The sequence below is a fragment of the Ylistrum balloti genome, unplaced genomic scaffold (genome assembly GCF_031769215.1).
Source record: "Ylistrum balloti isolate Yb309-2 unplaced genomic scaffold, AGI_CSIRO_Ybal_v1 Utg369594, whole genome shotgun sequence".
NCBI lineage: Eukaryota > Metazoa > Mollusca > Bivalvia > Pectinida > Pectinidae > Ylistrum > Ylistrum balloti.
The window spans coordinates 359,926-378,096 of record NW_026781878.1 but is presented as its reverse complement, the minus strand read 5'-3'; the positions used below and the strand labels follow the sequence as shown (position 1 = coordinate 378,096).

The following is an 18,171-nucleotide window of genomic DNA, read 5'->3' as shown; positions in this document are numbered from 1 at the left end:
CATGAGACACAAGTACCGAGCGAAAAGTATCATTGCCTTCTCTTATATTTTTCAGTACATCAACTATCTTCTCCTCATTTTTCAACAAGGCATTTACGAGTGAAGCTACCCTTTCAATTGTCGAATGCATCTTACTGGAAACCTCGACAAGTGTGAGTGCGCGCGTTCTATTTACTGAGGGATAGTTTTATGTTTCGGAACCCACAGGGCGCGAGAAAAATTCTTCAATGTCAGTGCTATCGCCTTGTATGAAGGATTCCAAGATTTGAATGTCTCTAGTGCTTTTTCTATGCGCTCATACTCCTTGTGGTAGTTTTCCTTGAACACAAGTCACCATTTGGGTACCTTTTAGCCCTACTAGCAAATATTGACCGGTACCAGATTATGGTGTCATTACTGTCATATGACAACTCTAGTGATTTCTCTATATAATCTTATCATGTACAGGTTGGAGAGCTCCTCATCAAATGTTATGATATGATTCTGTCCATGAGAGATGACCGGTGACATACCTATTTTCTATTAAACCACAATTACATATCATAAACATTAGATGGAGGAGCTATTGTATATATTCGGTATCGTATGGTGGTGCATACCTGTCGTTTCGTCTTGTACTAAAACCTTTAAAACAATATGCAGCATATCAGCAATCCACAGTATTTTCTTATTACATTTTTCGCACCCGATATTAAATGAATTATATCAATAGTTATTTTTATTTATAAAAAATTACTTAAGGGCAACTGATTTCATATTTCCCTATCATTGTAGGACATGTCATCTCTGCGGCCATTAATTGTCAGTGTAGGGTCTTAAAAGGATGATGATGGTGGTGATATTTATTGTACCGATATCATGCAGATACTTTACATAGAATGGGACATATCGTCTTATATCATTGTATACAAGCTTTGGACACGTGTATTTGTAGATAAAAATGTTCGAGAAATAGATGTTAAGGGTATATAAGCCTCTACGAAGTACACGTGCTAGTTAGAAATTCGTTGTTATCAACACAAAGATATATAAAGGTATGTCTTTGGAGGCACGAAATCACAATACCATGAGCTGTATAATATAACAATATTATCTTTTTCTTACTGATGTTGGTCACTACTTTCAAATGCGGAAATTTTTAATGTTGATAGGGGTATTCAATTCATTCTTGTTTACTTTGTAATGTATTCAATTTTAACAGCTTGTTAGTGAGATTTGGATGTGATGATTTCCCAAATGTGCCCTTGCTTTCGTCACCTTACACTTTCGGTTTAAATGGATACTGATGCGCAGCAAAACTAGGTTTTTATGGTGTGTATTTAACTATTTTATAAGTATTTTCTGTATCAACACGTTGAAATATTATATACACTTATATATATTAATTTATTTGTGTTCAATGGGCATTAATAGGATATTGCTTAAGACAAATACAACAAAATTCAAACAATAAACAGGTTCGTAGATATTTACATCTGATAGCGGTAAGATCCCGCATTAAGCGTAAGTTATCTTTTTCACAAACATGAAACAAGCAAATTTAGAAACATTATTGATAGTCTCACAGCTTAATGTTTGTTGAGGCAGGTAGGAGGGAATATTTTGGAATACTAATCAGAGGAAATAATTTCAATTTTAACAAACCAGTGTTAATTTCTAATAAAACTTTCTACGATAAGGCAACTATCAGATTTTATATATGCATCAATTCAAATGAATTTGTGTCAAAAGTGTGTTTATATAAATCACAATGGCGATTGTTGTGTCACCCAAATCCTAACTTTGATGATTTCATCTTTTTTAGTACACGTCATGATTTTGAGGTTCCCTAAGGGAAATTACGAATGGCTCGTAACAGATAGCCGTCAAAAACGTATTGGTCCCAAAGCGGAAACCAAGGAGAACAATAGTTATGCGTTGTTTATTCCTTCCGTCCTTTCCTTCACGCTTCTTCTTTTGTGTCATTGGTTTAGCTAATAGCTCTGCGACCTGTATCACTGATATGATGGCGATCGCTTCCACTGCAAGCAGACAAACTGGGAAAACACTGTCAGTGTTTTGATCATGTATTTACGTCAGGTGTAATCAGTGACGTCACATTTCTCGTGGGTGAAAACAACACAACAGCAGGAGCCCAATATTCTACGCCATGTTACAGGGATCACAGGATGAGAAAAGGGAGATAACCATGCCGGATATTTCTGAAGATAAATTCTTCTTTTTGAGGTGTGTTTAATATAAAGCCCTTGTTTGTAAGGCTGCTAACAGCATAATAGCTGGTGCCTAAGACTTTGGAAGACTTTATGTATCTGCATATTTAGATTTTCTTACGGAAGATATGTAAGCTTAAATCTGAAATCTAATTCTAACCGTATCATCAAAACATCTCTTCAGATAAACCATTTATGCGTAAGACTAGTAAACCCGGAGTTCACGGGTTTGAATTCCGAACAAAGATATTGAAATTAATATATGACACAGGAAATATTAGCAAAAATACCAAGTATTGCTCGACAAGCTTTTACTTTCACTTCTAGACATACTCGTTGCTAATTTCTTTCCTCAAGAGGAAGTAGGATCGTTTGTAAATGCTCGGCTGGAAAGAACGTTCCGGAAAGCTCGGTTAACTGAGCATATGTTATGAGGTGTCTCGGGTTAGATTACTTGGGTAGACATTGAAATTGGTAAGAACCTTTGTATCATGGTATTATTGTTGTTACCGACATCCAGAAATTTTATATTCCAAGAGGGAGTTTTTAAACTATATTCTGAAATACTTCTTTTCATTGAATAGGTATCTATATACAGATAAAATAGAATTGACGAAGGAAAACGCTGTAGCTGTAATGAACCTTGCTAGGAAATATTCTGTTGACATCCTTGTTTCCCTCTGTGAAGAGTCCTGGAAAAGCACGTAACTGCTGATAATGCCTGTATGTTTATAGAACACGCGCATGTCTTCATGATGGATGACTTGAAAACAAAGTACTTTGAGTTGATTTCTGTAAACCCACTGATTACTCTTCAATCTCCGACGTTCACTGAACTATGTCTTGGCTGTGTTAACAGAATCACCGAATCGGATAATTTCCATCTTCATGAAAACGATGTTTATGAAGACGTTGTCAGATGGGCAGAGTCTGAATGTGCAAGACAGAATATCGAGGTAATTTAATTTCATTTGAATTTTGTTTCCACCAAAATGCTGCTGTACGATTTCGTTCGATTTAATTCAAAGAAAAAAAGTTTGTTATCATTCCTCACTGTATTTTTTCATGAAAATGTATTTCCTTCCAGTTATATTACATTTCTATTGTTTAAACGTCATTTTGAATAAATACTCATCGCAAATATTATCGTACTTAAATTGGTTTAGCGCAAAACCAAGAACTGCTCTATAAACAACCTACAGAAATTAATAGATGCATTTGTATTTACGCCTTAAAAGTTTTACCACGAAAAACATGAAAATACGAGTACCTCTATAATAAATATGAGAGACAAACAATATGGTTCAGCTTATTTTTTTAACTTGTTCGTAACCATTCAATATAACTACGCGTTTGTTTTGTTTCAGGCAACTCCAGAACAGAAGAGGGAAGTTCTCGGGGAAACTTTGTATAATGTACGATATCTCCATGTTGACGAAGAGTTTCTTCTCAACAAAATATGTGCTGACAGAATATTGAAGACAGATGACATAGTTGATGTTATAAATCACAGACGACATAAACGTCCTTTGTTATCGGCAAAGTTGGAATCGACGAAACGGACAGGCACTTTTTATTCACATAGAGTGTATAGAAAAGGTTCCGTGTTACACAGACAATGGTGTAATAATGCTCAGGATGACGGTATTTCGTTCACATCATCAACTGATGTATATCTTCTTGGTTTTGGATAATTCCACACGTCTGTCGAACCAAGTACCGTGAATTTACAAGTGTTTGAATAAAACGTTTGTCTACTTGAAACAACCAAGACATTGGGGGCTTCACAGCGAGACACACCTCACATGGGAAATGTACTGTTTGATCAGCCAATCAGGATACTGACTGGGAAAACTTATACGATAGTAGAAAGTGCAAATGCGACAAAAGCTTACTATTTTGAAGATGCCTCTTTCCCTTTGCAGGTAAATTCAAGGTTTCCCGGTGGCAGATTTCCTTGTCTCGTACCCTTGGTAGGTAATTCCACGGTTTTCCGGTGTCAGATTTCCTTGCCTCTTTCACTTTGCAGGTAAATTCAAGGTTTCCCGGTGGCAGATTTCCTTGTTTCTTACCCTTAGCAGGTAAATCAACGATTTCCCGGTGTTAGATTTCATTGTTTCTTAACCTTGGCAGGTAAATCCACGATTTTCCGGTGTCAGATTTCTTTGCCTCTTTCCCTTTGCAGGTAAATTCAAGGTTTCCCGCAGATTTCCTTGTTTCTTATTAGCAGGTAAATCAACGATTTCCCGGTGTTAGATTTCATTGTTTCTTAACCTTGGCAGGTAAATCCACGATTTTCCGGTGTCAGATTTCTTTGCCTCTTTCCCTTTGCAGGTAAATTCAAGGTTTCCCGGTGGCAGATTTCCTTGTTTCTTACCCTTAGCAGGTAAATCAACGATTTCCCGGTGTTAGATTTCATTGTTTCTTATCCTTTGCAGGTAATTCCACGGTTTGCTGGTGGCAGATTTTCTTGACTCTTACCCTTGGCAGGTAAATTAACGATTTCCCGGTGTTAAATTTCATTGTCTCTTTCCCTTAGCAAGTAAATCAATGGTATCCCGATGTGAGATTTCCTTGTCTCGTACCCTTGGCAGGTAAATCAACGGTTTCCCGGTGTCAGATTTCTTTGTTCCTTACCTTTGGCAGGTAAATCCAAGGTTTCCCGGTGGGTGGCAGATTTTTCCTTGTTTCTTACCCTTAGTAGGTAAATCAACGATTTCCCGGTGTTAAATTTCATTGTTTCTTATCCTTTGCAGGTAAATCCACGGTTTTCCGGTGGCAGATTTCCTTATTTCTTTCCCTGGACAGGTAAATCAACGGTTCTCGCGATGTGAAATGTGCTTGTCTCTTACCTTTGAAAGGTTAATTTACGGCTTCCCTCGGCGTGAGATTTCCTTGTCTCGTACCCTTGGCAGGTAAATCAACGGTTTCCTGGTTGGTGGCAGATTTCCTTGTTTCTTACCCTTAGCAGGTAAATCAACGATTTCCCGGTTTACATTTCATTGTTTCTTACCCTTTGCAGGTAAATCCACGGTTTTCCGGTGGCAGATTTCCTTGTCTCTTTCCCTTGGCGAGTAAATCCACGGTTTCCCGGTGTCAGATTTCCTTGTCTCTTTCCCTGGACAGGTAAATCCACGGTTTTCGCGATGTGAAATGTGCTTGTCTCTTACCTTTGGCAGGTTAATCTACGGCTTCCCTCGGCGTGAGATTTCCTTGTCTCGTACCCTTGGCAGGTAAATCAAAGGTTTCCCGGTGTCAGATTTCTTTGTTCCTTACCCTTGGCAGGTAAATCCACGGTTTTCCGGTGGCAGATTTCCTTGTCTCGTACCCTTGGCAGGTAAATCAACGGTTTTCGCGATGTGAAATGTGTTTGTCTCTTACCTTTGAAAGGTTAATTTACGGCTTCCCACGGCGTGAGATTTCCTTGTCTCGTACCCTTTGCAGGTAAATCAACGGTTTCCTGGTGGGTGGCAGATTTCCTTGTTTCTTACCCTTAGCAGGTAAATCAACGATTTCCCGGTGTTACATTTCATTGTTTCTTACCCTTTGCAGGTAAATCCACGGTTTTCCGGTGGCAGATTTCCTTGTCTCTTTCCCTTGGCAAGAAAATCCACGGTTTCCCGGTGTCAAATTTCCTTGTTGCTAACCTTTGGCAGGTAATTCCACGGTTTCCCGGTGTCAGATTTCTTACCCTGGACAGGTAAATCAACGGTTTTCGCGAAGCTTGTCTCTTACCTTTGAAAGAATAATCTACGGCTTCCCTCGGCTTGAGATTCTCAAACCCAGGACAGGTTAATCCACGGTTATCCCCGGTTGGAGATTTTCTTGACCCTTACGATGAACAAGTAAATCCGCGATTTTTCCCCGGTTTGAGATTTCCCTAACTCTTACCCTGGACAGGTTAATCCAAGGTTTTTACCATTGTGAGATGTCCTTGACTCTTACCCTGGACAGGTAAATCCCCGGTTTCCCTGATTTGAGATTTATCTGCCTCTCATCCTGGACAGTTAAATACACGGTTTTTACCGGTTTGAAATTTCCTTGTCTCTTACCCTGTACAGGTAAACCCACGGCTTCCTCATCTGTGAGATTTCCTTGTCTCTTACCCTGGACAAATAATCCACGGTTTTTCCCCGATGCGATATTTATCTGTCTCTTACCCTGTATAGGTAAATCCACTGCTTTCCCAGGTGTGAGATTTCCGTGTCTCTTTCCCCGGACAAATGAATATACGATTTTCCCCCGGTTTGAAATTTCTCTGTCTCCCACCATGGACATATTAATCCATGATCTTTACAAGTGTGAGATGTCCTTGTCTGTTACCCTGGACAGGGAAATCCACGGCTTTTCACCGGTGTGAGAGTTATCTGTCTCTTACCCTGGATCAGTAAATCCCTGATTTCCCCGATTTGAGATTTATCTGCCTCTCATCCTGGACAGGGTTGAGACAAGCTACACCTGTTATTTGCATGTTCTTAAAACAATTTCAGTGACATCACTGACGTCATTCGGAAATTGACCTACTTTTATGAACTCATACACATACACCTCTTCGTCTGCCAATGAAATCTTGTGTTATCCTCAAATATGAAAATCCTTTGTAATCAAAGATGGAAACTCATCATAACCAACAACTTATAATAATTAATATATATATATAAATATAAATTTTATCAAGACTACGATTTTATTCGACGTTTTATTGACATGTTCACTAGAATTATACTTTGTGTAAGATTAAATTACAATGCTTGAAGCATCTGTGGCGCGGGCCTCCTCGCTGTTCATACGACACAAACACATAATACATACACCCTCTTTAGGGTGACATAGGGGATTTAAGCCTTGTGTTAGACAGCTCAATACTCTTCCCTCACATGTTGAGATGCCCGTTTCACCCTGAAGGAGTTGTAAACTTTCAAAGTTAGTGATTTCACTTTACCTTCACTACGAGATGATTTATGTGTTTGTTCTACATTTATGGAAGCACGACCTCGGAGTCATAAACAACCAGACAAAACACTATGCCCTGCCATCAGGATTCCCCTAAAACCATCCTCTACCCTACCACAAAATATCATAGAGGCTATCCTGCCTCCTTTGTTCCGATTTGTATGCCCTGGTTGTCGATGAATTATCTGGTCCTGAGCTACGGACCCGCCCTTTCCTCTCCATTGGCCTGTATTGCGTATAATCCGATAAAGATATTGTGTTTATCACTGAGTTGCTATTTTCTCGTGTGGGATACGTCACAAAATAAATATCAGTGTAAGTCTACTGCAGTTTATAGGGCTCAATGTCTAAAATGAAACATGTTTATTTATTTATCTATTTTCAGTATCAGCTGCATGGTGATTAACTATGACATCATTGCTAAATAAAAAACTATTTTGTACGTAACTGTGATATTTCTTATATCAAATACGTTATTGATATATCCTCATGTGGTTTCTGCTTGAAGAAAATTGTGCAGATGATATATTTATTCTTTTTAAAATTTTCAGATCAAAATATGTTCAGCCAAGTAAGTTGAAACTGATTATGTGTCTGCCTACATAAGACTTTATGTATCTCCCTACAGAAGATTGTATGTATCTGCCTACAGAAGACTTTAGATATCTTCCTACAGACTTTATGTATCTTCCTACAGAAGATTGTATGTATCTGCCTACAGAAGACTTTAGATATCTTCCTACATAAGACTTTATGTATCTTCCTACAGACAGAAGACTTTAGATTTTATATATCTTCCTACAGTATGTATCTGCCTACAGAAGACTTTAGATATCTTCCTACATAAGACTTTATGTATCTTCCTACAGAAGATTGTATGTATCTGCCTACAGAAGACTTTAGATATCTTCCTACATAAGACTTTATGTATCTTCCTACAGAAGACATATAATCATGATTATGTCTAAGCTGGTCATTCGGTATGCGCCTAATTCGTTTTGTGTTATTTGGCAACTGGTATCTTAACAAATAAGAAGATTAATTTGGAGGGAGAACTAACGATGAATATAGATCCAACTCCGACAAGTCGTCATCACAAAATTCAGGTTGTGAAAGTTTTCTAGAAACTGAAAACTGAGAGTAAGGAAATTTATTCATCAGGCTTATTTTCCTGCTTAGTTAGAAAATGTCCCTGTTGATTCCGTCGTAGGAAAAGATCGAGATAAGCGGCTGATTTTCTGTTTTCGATTTCAAATGCTTATGGTTATGTACGACAGAGGTTTTCAACCAACTTGTTATTTAAGGACAAATTCCGTCAATACATCAGAATGAAATTGGGCGGAATTTGCATTGTCTATGTGATCTGTTATGCTAAATTCAGCATTTGAAAACATTAACAAGTCAGCCATGCTTCGGTCACAGGTATATTCTATAACTTTGCAATTAATCCTTGGGAAGATCTTACCATCAAACTCAACAAGGAAGTTGTTAATCAGCGATTCGATTATTTCTACGATTTACTTTTCTTTTGACGTATTTTGTTTACGTAAAAACACTTCGGCATATTGCAAAACTATTCCTGATTTCTGTATTTTATGAAAAAAAAAATTAATTGATCATGCAAAAAGATCTTAAATTGATTCCATTTGATAGACGATTAAACGTTTAACGTGTCGTGTCAATAATCTCATATAGAAGAATAAGTTCAATTATAATGAAATGTATCTGACTTTTGCAAGAGTCGTTTCGTTGGTAACATGAAATAATAAACGAAATAGTATAAGATTTTTGATTGCGACTAGTTTACTGAAACAATTAAAATAATCTATACGACATGATCACAAAACACAAAGTATTTACTGAAAAGATTTATTGAAATAACGATTACAGTTCTTTCTCTGATATAATCACAGAATATGTATAATGTTGTGAGTCATAATGATATTGGAATGGTATTAACTAATGTAACATGAGCCTTCATTGAGTAACACAATGTTTTAAAGGCGATATATTTTGGACATTTTATCTGTTATAATCATAAGGCATTTCAGTGACCTAATTTTCTACGCGACACACAAAAGTGAACTTTTATCCCAGGTACGATGTTCCCATGATTAGGAATATAAGAGATTGGATAAGAACAAGCTTTATTTCTTTAACGTAGGTCAAAGTTGAGAATGTAGGCCAGGTCATTTTAATTGACAAGCAACATTCCGTGTCTACTAAAGTTCGAGTAATGGTGTTCGATTAGGACAAATAATTAGTACACAATTGTGTCAGAGATGGGTTAAAATTTATATCTCAAAAATGCAACAAATGTTTTTAAATATTTTTCTGTCCATAATCGTTCACTTTCGTCAGAATTATGTAGGGAATGTTCCCACCTTTATTACCTTCATTTTCTCTCTTGAAAGTGACTGATCCACTACGAAAGACAACCTCATCTGTTGACCTACGGAATGAGTACTTTTTTTCCGCTGATGGTTTCTCGATCACACTGTATTGAGTTCCTGCTGTCAGAAATATAGGTTTACCCAAAATGACTTCCCCAAGTTCTTCGGTCTCTTTTACCAGTGACAAATGTCTTTCAACATGTATACGACGTTCACCTTTATATATCTCTACATCAGAAGTGCTTGGTTCTTCACATGTAAAGAAAGATCCGAATCCGTGTAACACTGCTCTGCCAGAGATTTGAAATGAAACTTTTTCTGTGGTATAACCTTGTGTATAATGTTTCCTCAAAATCTCAGAGTATCGCCTGGCTTTTGTTTTTGTCTGTCGTCTCCGTCGGCAGTCAGTCAGGCCTGATTTTACCTGATGCATTTGATAGTTAACAACTTTAACTGCAAGATCCGATGTCAGAATGTTATCAAGAAACACTCGCTGCAGAAGGAAATTCAAATCCATCGTGTTGAACCTTGCGAGAAACAGCATGTTCCCAAGTACCTCACGTCTATTTTCACTCGTCACCTGTACCAAATGTTCAACAAAACGTGGTCCGGTGTTATAACTGAATTCAGATAGACCAGGAACAACAGAGAAAAATACAGGTGTGTCAACATCATCATAAGTCGAATACAAATTCGATGAATCTAAGGCAAAATATCATCAATACAAATAATATTTACAAGGAGATTCTTGACAACAACTACAAAAGCAATAAGACAGTGTTACGGAAGTATTACCATTTCCTTCTTGGTCAATCCGAGAATTAAGAAGTACATTCATGAAAGGAAGCAGATTAACTTTAATGTAGGAGTGTGCACTCATATCTATCTTTATTTTTGTCTCCATAGTGAACATTTTTAGAGACATTACATTTTGAAATATGATCTTCAGATTCAGCAGGACATTAAAATATCTTGTAACATATTGCATCTATCTAGCAAAAAGCACTGGATTCAGTTTCGAAGTCGATTTGATATTGTGTATGAATAATTGAAACTAAAACTAGATATTAAGAGTGACATCTATTGTTAGCCATCACTGTAATGACGCCTCCCTGCCCGGTAAGCAACGTGAGAACCAAACGCGTCTATGATCGCCCAACAAGTCCGGAATTCTTTTTTCCCGAAAACAAAAGTGGATAGACAGGAGGACAGGCACAAGGATAATACAAATCAATAGCTTAATGGCGACAAAACAATGAAAGACAAAAAGCAACAAAGTTAAACAGGTTTACAGTTGTAGACTGACAATTACATCACGAATGGACGCACAAACGAAGCCATTTTAACACTTGTACCAAACATATCCAAATGGTTTATCAGTGGCATATATACATCGCCATTGAAATGTTTGTAGTATGTCTATATTGCAATACTTTTACTTATTTCTAGGCTGATTTTGCTCTTAAATCTTTCATAATCCAGATTGCTTTGTATGTATAATTTAACGCCATAACTACTAAATTAATCGGTTTATTCGGAATCAAACGATTTTCTTAATTGCGGTACTCTTTAATTATAGATTTTTCACTAAAACTTGTGTAATGTTTCAGAACTCTCCATTTCACACCCAAATTTATAAAACTTATATCTGATCTATCTTTGAGACTTTCATAACGTAACTTTGTGTAAACTTAACAAACTCGAAACGAAAGTTGCTTCCCTCTCGGGTACTATGTACTTTTAAAAACAAGTAACAACCCCTTTGTCAATCAGCTACTAACTTTTATTAACGCAGTATGAACATACAACATTCATATAATAAAAACCAATAACGCTTATATGATATAAACATTCTGTTTTGAACAACATTCATAAGTATTATAAACATTGTAAATATCTACATGGCGCTTATTACAACTGTTATAAATATTACAAATTAGAGCACAATGCTTATAAATAACATAACTAGCAGAAACGTTGAGAACTATTGCTTAACACTTCAATACAATTGATATTGATATTTTACAACATAAAGTAGTCTGATATAAGACTTACAAAATACTTATTCACCAAAGATTCAGAGAGTTCTTACCTTTAAAAACAAGTAACAGTCTCTTTGTCAGTCAGCTACTAACTGGAATTTTGGCTGACCGACAGAACATTAATAGCCAAACTGAGGGCATTCCTTCATTTTACTAATAAAGAGAAAGATTTGGGGTTGACCAATGCCCAGTCCTCAGGTACATCACTATCTACTGCTTTAAAATTTTGGTGAGGTGGTTTTTGCGTACGACATTGCTTCAACACGTGGCTAGGTTCTAGCAGTCTAGGTCATAAAAATAGGATTGATTGACCAGTGGTCAGTTCCACGATGTTCCGACCTCTTGCATCCCAAATATGGTCAGGTGGTTTCTGCTGACGTAATGGGATTTCAACGTGTGAGGTTGGAGGCAAAGGTTAATCTGCTTGATAATTTGGAAAATAGCTTAATGTTTATCCTGTGTGTATCAGCTTGACCTACAGAAGGTCATTCACTGAGAGATGTGCTATTTGGCTGAAATCTAAGGTAGAACTCTGCTTAAAGTATAGTGATTTGCATGAACCAACCGAGGACTTGAATTAATTAAAGTAAGAACAGAATATATCAAAATATCTATTCTTATATTTTTACGATTTTTCTTCGTAATACTTTAATCCATTCCAAAATCGTTAAAATTGATCATGTTGCCGGGGAAAATGTTATCTACACCAGGCTTCAGGATGCAATTTTTCATGTAATAGCCGGTATCCGGTTATTTTCTAAAAGGATATTACGGCAGTTACGATTGGTACAGTATATTTACGTATTGTTATATGGTACAGAATACTGCTATTGATATGCATAAACAGTATTCAGATCTAATTAAATTGTAACGATGTTTGTCTAACGTATCAGCGATCATAAACTTGATATCCTAACAATTTTGTTTTTCTCTTTGAAAATGAATATCGTGAAAATAACACCAATAAAAAACACGATTATACGATACCATCTTCCTATGAGTATTGCTTGTCTTCCTATATTTCTATAACAAATATATATATTAATCTGAGGAAGCTATATTACAATCAGATTATTTTCACAATGTCTTCACCGTGTATCCGTAATAACAAAAAATAACCACCAACTAAGATATTTTCTACTTCTGACAAAAATCTTATTTAACCTCTTGCACTTACCTCAATATTTTTCCGGAAGCATTCTGCTTCTGCCCACTTGGTGATGGCTAGATACACGTCACTTTCCTCTGCGTCGAGGTCGTCTGCATTTACAATACTGCTCATGCAGGAAGGACAAAGGGTAGTGAAGGATTTGGCTCGCAAACTTGCAGGTGCTGATCCTTTAATCAGCTGGAGACAATCTGTTGTAAGCTTATCTATATGGAAGACGTGTGCCTCCTCCAGAAATGTACATACATTGTCTACAGACAGATTGTGTACTAGAAAATCCTCACAAACAGAGATCAGGATATCAACGCAATACTTCATGGCGACGCTTAACACAGGGACCACATTTTCTACAGTGAGATTGATTCTGTCGGTGTACAGATACCTGCATAAAGAGGAAAACAATCAAGGTGGTATTAGATAAGAGTTTGCACCTTCACCTGCATCAGGTAGCATCTATTAAGCATCCTCAATGAACATGAGAAGCTGAATTAGAACAATATCAGGCATAACAGTCAGAGGTCAGATAAGTCGATATAATATTTCATTACCGGAAATGACGTCCTAATAATATTCATCGTATTATATGTTTGTTCATCAACAGTTTTTTTTTATCCACGTTTTATGGCAACAGAGGTGGTACCATCGACCGGAAATAAAATGTAACAGTCTAGTTGATGACAGGATGGCGAGGATAAAGTCAGTTTCGTTTCCCTATTGCGAGTATGTCGTTTGTGGATAGCATCAACTCGTTTTTCGAAACCTTCGGTGTTTTTAAGTCGCAATTGAATCATTACAAAGGACATATTTCCTATGCCGTATTGTGCCAAACAACTAGTTGATAACACCATCTGATTTCAATATATATTTACACGTCATGGAAATAGAGAAGCATTCCCTTCAAGATAAAACGTAACTGGTATCATACATTACCCTAAGAAGGTTTTGAAAATAGTATCTTGAATATCCGGTATAACAACATCTCCCTTTTCCGGCAGAGCTCCCTCAAACATAGCGTAGAATACAGGACTTCTACTTATTAAGATAAGTTTATGGGCGGAAATCTTTTTCTCGTCCTCTCCAACAATGAATGTGACGTCACTGGCTGTTCCGGAAGAACAAATGTGTTGTAAACAGTCAATAAGTGGCTTGCCACATTGCCAGTCTACAGGGGTTGATTCAGGCATAATGTTTTTCTGTAGATATTCAACAAAGATCCTTTGTAGATTATGATCGTAGTAATACACTCTTTGTATCAAGCTAGTTTTGTTCATATTTTCCTTTAGTTTTATTGAATTTGAGTTCGTATTATTTTTTATGCTGACATGTTGGTATTTTCTTGCTGTTTTTCGGCGATGATGATAATAACAGGAATTATATTTTAAATAACGCAAAACATCGTATTTTCTCCCATACCGCACATGCACATTCCAATATTAGATAAGGAAAATATAAATATGTTTTATTCTAGGTAACTCACTAACCCGTGGTATGACGCTACCTACAATTTGATAGCGTCATCAGTTTACGTAGTGAAGACACGTCACAAATTGATAACGTTATCAATACCAACACAATTCATACACAATTAATGTCGCGATCACCAGGTTTCACAATTTACATTGCGATTGTTTTTCAAGTTTCTGAAAAAAAATCAAAGTTTTATTCCGTGGATAGGGATATCTGAACCCTCGACTGCACTTGACAGACCGATGTAGAATTTTACCAATATACTGAAGTACCTACCGTCGAATAAAACTGATCGCAATGACGTCATGGTGGTTTGAAATGGCTTTTCTTTGAATCAACATGCATATGTCAAAGTTGGGGTTGGGGCATAATATCATGTCGTTTTGACTTCAAATGAACGATTTTTCAGTGAAAATACATCGCAGTGCATATGTACCTCCTAGGATAATGTTACATGTTTTTGTTTGTCTTACCAACTAAAAATCGATACCTAGCACATCAATCCTAAAATAATGAAAAGACGGTAAGGTCGTAACACGTTGGTATGATGTGGTATAAAGGTACACTTCTCTCATGATTTTGTCAACCGTGAAGGTCATTATTATGAATAATATTATGTACATGCACACACAACGCTGCAGTTCTATACAAGAAATAAGATTTTTCACTTAGACGACAAGTGAGATTGTTTTCAAAAGACCCTATTACGTTGCAATATATACATTAATTCACCATCAGTCGGTGTGTGTTAGAATGTATGTGGTGTTCCTATTATACCTACGCAATTTTAGTATATGCTAATGTCACGTCGCGGTGTCTTATTTATGAAAACAAAAATAACTCTATTTTGGAAATTACGTTATTGAAACTTTCAAAGAGAATATTAAATAATGGTACACTTGCAATAATACACTTACGTGTATCTAATTGAGATAAAATTCGAAAGACTCTTTCATTCCGGTGATGTGTATGAGGTATGGTGCCATTAGCAACATTCGTGTTATATGCATGTGTATCAGCGTCACCATCATCTTAAATCGTTGTCAAAAACATCTGAAATGCACATTCTACCATTTTGCATGTATGATAGAGTTGAAGGTTTGTAATATCAAGTGAAAGAAAGGGGATTATAAGAACTCATTGATAAACTTATATTTACTTACAAACAAATATAATGATCAAAGGACAGTGTAGATGATTTTTAAAAGTGCGGTTTCATTTAGAGAGGAAATCCGGTGTAAACATTAGTGAAATAAGTTCAACTCTGTCGTAACATCCTTTGGAAAAATGAACTTAAACTAAGTAAGCACATCCATTCGGTTCGATTCGTCACTCTTAATGTAACTGATTTAAATAGGATTCGTACGAAAATCGTTTTATTCTTTTTTATACTTTTTTAAATATCATCTTTGTCATACTTGTCAAGTTCTTAAAAAAATGTAAACTAATCTTTATTGTCTGAGATATATAAATTGCTAATTTAAGGTAATTGAGAAAGCGAAAATAGTATATTCCAGGAAAACATATGTGTATCGTGTCGTTATTTTCTGAAAAGATTCGAGTGCGTGTATGTGAGTGACGTGACATGAATACGTATATGTGTCAGACTTTTTTTACTGGCCTGAAGATTATGCAACAACCTATCGGTGTCCATTACAACACAATTTTTAAACAGATAAAACGACCTAATACGTTAATATAATTTAAGATTAGACAAAATATCAATACTTTGAGGGTCCTTGAGTAGATATAATTCACCAAGTAAATGTCTGTGGGACAAAACGACTCAATTAGGCTATACAGTAATATACGTTATGAATAATTGTAACCTGCTCTATGTCATAACAGGACTTGGGTAGTTCTTGTGAAATCTTATGTGAATGGCCCTTTTAATGATATCAGATCAATTGAATATTTTAACATTGTAATTATACGATCTAATTGAAACAGCTTACCTTCTGTGACGGAAGGAGATCCATTCCCGACGCCATGTTGAATGTATGAATACACTCGGAAATCCCATTTTACGGCACAAATAATGATCATGTGTGAGGTTCACTGAGGGGTATATTTCAGTGAATTAAGAAATATGTCTTTTACGCACTTTGTAGAACGATCATCACATATCTTTTGCATTATTCCCACTTTTGTTACTTGCATAATTATATGAGATTTTCATTTCCGTTTTTCTATCTTAGTCTTCACAATACCTCTGTTCATTTATCTGAGATTCTATAGATGGTGTAATATAACTACCTCAAACACTTATATTGATTTATGTCCTTGTTGAATTGCTTCCACTTCAATAATATTCCTCATGCAAAAGTCCTTAAAAGATAAACATACATTCAATGCATCAATGCGGGAATTTTGTTTGCTTTTTACTGGTGTCTTTTGTTTATGTAGGGGGTAGGGGTGGAGGGATGATTGCACAAATTCTTTATCGATGACTCACTCAGCTATTTGTAAAATACTCTCTTACTGGTAGGCATTTGTATATACTGTATCACATTTTCTTGTAAAGACAATCAATATATATAATGTATTTCTAAAGCATGACTTTATTGATATATACGTTACCAAAAAAACATTAAATAGTAAAATAAGATTAAAAAAAATAATATAAACGTTTTTAAAAGATGGATTCAATTGAGAAAGAACAGGAAGTACGGTTTTTGTATACTCAAAGATACAAGCCATATTAAAGTTGTGCCGATTGAGGTAAATGTGTTGACACATAATACAACTTTCACTTTCATATTAAGCTCAGTAATTCTCTATGATTATTCAATTCTAAGACTTCATGCACCTGACCTTACAACAACTCTCCTTTGTAATTTTTTTATTTACACTTTTCTTGAGAAAGAACAAGTAGAATAAGACCAAGTAATTCTGAACTGTTTTGTTTTGTTTTGTTTGTTTGTTTTTTTGTAAAAGACATCAGTCTTGAAGAGGTTTGCCAATTGTCAGTGCGTATACACATACTCCCTTTGATCACCATACCATCCGATGTAAACTTTGGTAAAGTGACGACGCTAGACTCGGACAGGAATGCTTTTAAAGGATCTGTTTGACTTAAGATGTAAAAATACAAGGAACTTTGATCTTACAATGTATATTACTATTAACAATATCCGTTACAAATTTAACGACCTCACCAATATCCTTAGGAAGTCAGTAGCGAGCATACTTTCGTTGGAGAGACAAAATAAAATCGGTTTTTTTAATCAGTTTGTTTCATGTGGACAGTATAGAACATGATAGATCCGGACACAGTGGTGGCCTTATGTGTTTTGTTCACTAAAATTTGCCATATAGACAGTGATCAGATCTTGAATTTAATCTAGTGGAGTTCATTGTGTTTCAGGTGATCATAAACGACAGAAAGTAGTCAATAGTAGGACTGCATAATTCTTCATTCGATCCTAGAAACTCCGACTATGAAAATCTGACTATCGGTTTAGATAGGATCAGTACTTAGTACGACCATTTCATGATGATAGAAGATACGAACATAAATATCCTTACATAAATATGTTAAACGGTGAATGCAATCTTTTTGTATGGATAATCTTAAGATTCTGCATATTATATGAAGAACTGCAACCTTCTCTAGTTGATGTAATTCTAACAAGCAGCCAGCATATTTTATTCAACAAAATGTCTTTTAACTGTGAACTCAGTGATTAGCATAACATGATAACATCTAATTTTACAGGATATTTAACACGTGTAGTTAAAGGTAAGAGAATTTAGAAATTACGTTTTTAAAACTTTGAAGATAAAGCTCCCAATGCTTACATATAGAAAATTTCTTTCCACGCTGCTTATGTTTTTGATGACATTGACGATATTTACTTTAAATGATCATGTCGCTGCTAAAGAAAACAATTCAGCCTTCGTAAGGCAATATATAAAAAACGAATGTTTTTTTAACA

At 35.9% G+C, this 18,171-nt stretch overlaps 1 protein-coding gene and 1 pseudogene across 1 annotated transcript; one reads left to right on the top strand and one right to left on the bottom strand.

Annotated features, from left to right (window-relative positions):
* The first annotated feature begins 2,005 nt into the window (after positions 1 to 2,005).
* On the top strand, positions 2,006 to 9,414 carry LOC132545283 (BTB/POZ domain-containing protein 6-like; annotated as a pseudogene).
* A 71-nt stretch (positions 9,415 to 9,485) lies between these two features.
* Positions 9,486 to 16,224, bottom strand: LOC132545272 (BTB/POZ domain-containing protein 6-like). The gene is made up of 4 exons (XM_060208950.1): positions 16,189 to 16,224; positions 13,697 to 13,959; positions 12,776 to 13,148; positions 9,486 to 10,136 (listed from the first exon to the last, which is right to left on the bottom strand). Exons 1-4 carry the CDS (start codon positions 16,222 to 16,224, stop codon positions 9,486 to 9,488), a joined length of 1,323 nt encoding a protein of 440 aa, XP_060064933.1.
* Positions 16,225 to 18,171: the final 1,947 nt, after the last annotated feature.

Bases quoted from the DNA above. Each gene is read 5' to 3' on its own strand.
- LOC132545272 (XM_060208950.1), bottom strand. From the start codon at position 16,224: ATGGCGTCGGGAATGGATCTCCTTCCGTCACAGAAG. The intron at 13,149-13,696 runs GTAATGTATGAT...CTCTTTATGCAG, and splicing joins ATTTTCAAAACCTTCTTAGG to GTATCTGTACACCGACAGAA. The intron at 10,137-12,775 runs GTAAGTGCAAGA...CATTTGGTACAG, and splicing joins GCTTCCGGAAAAATATTGAG to GTGACGAGTGAAAATAGACG.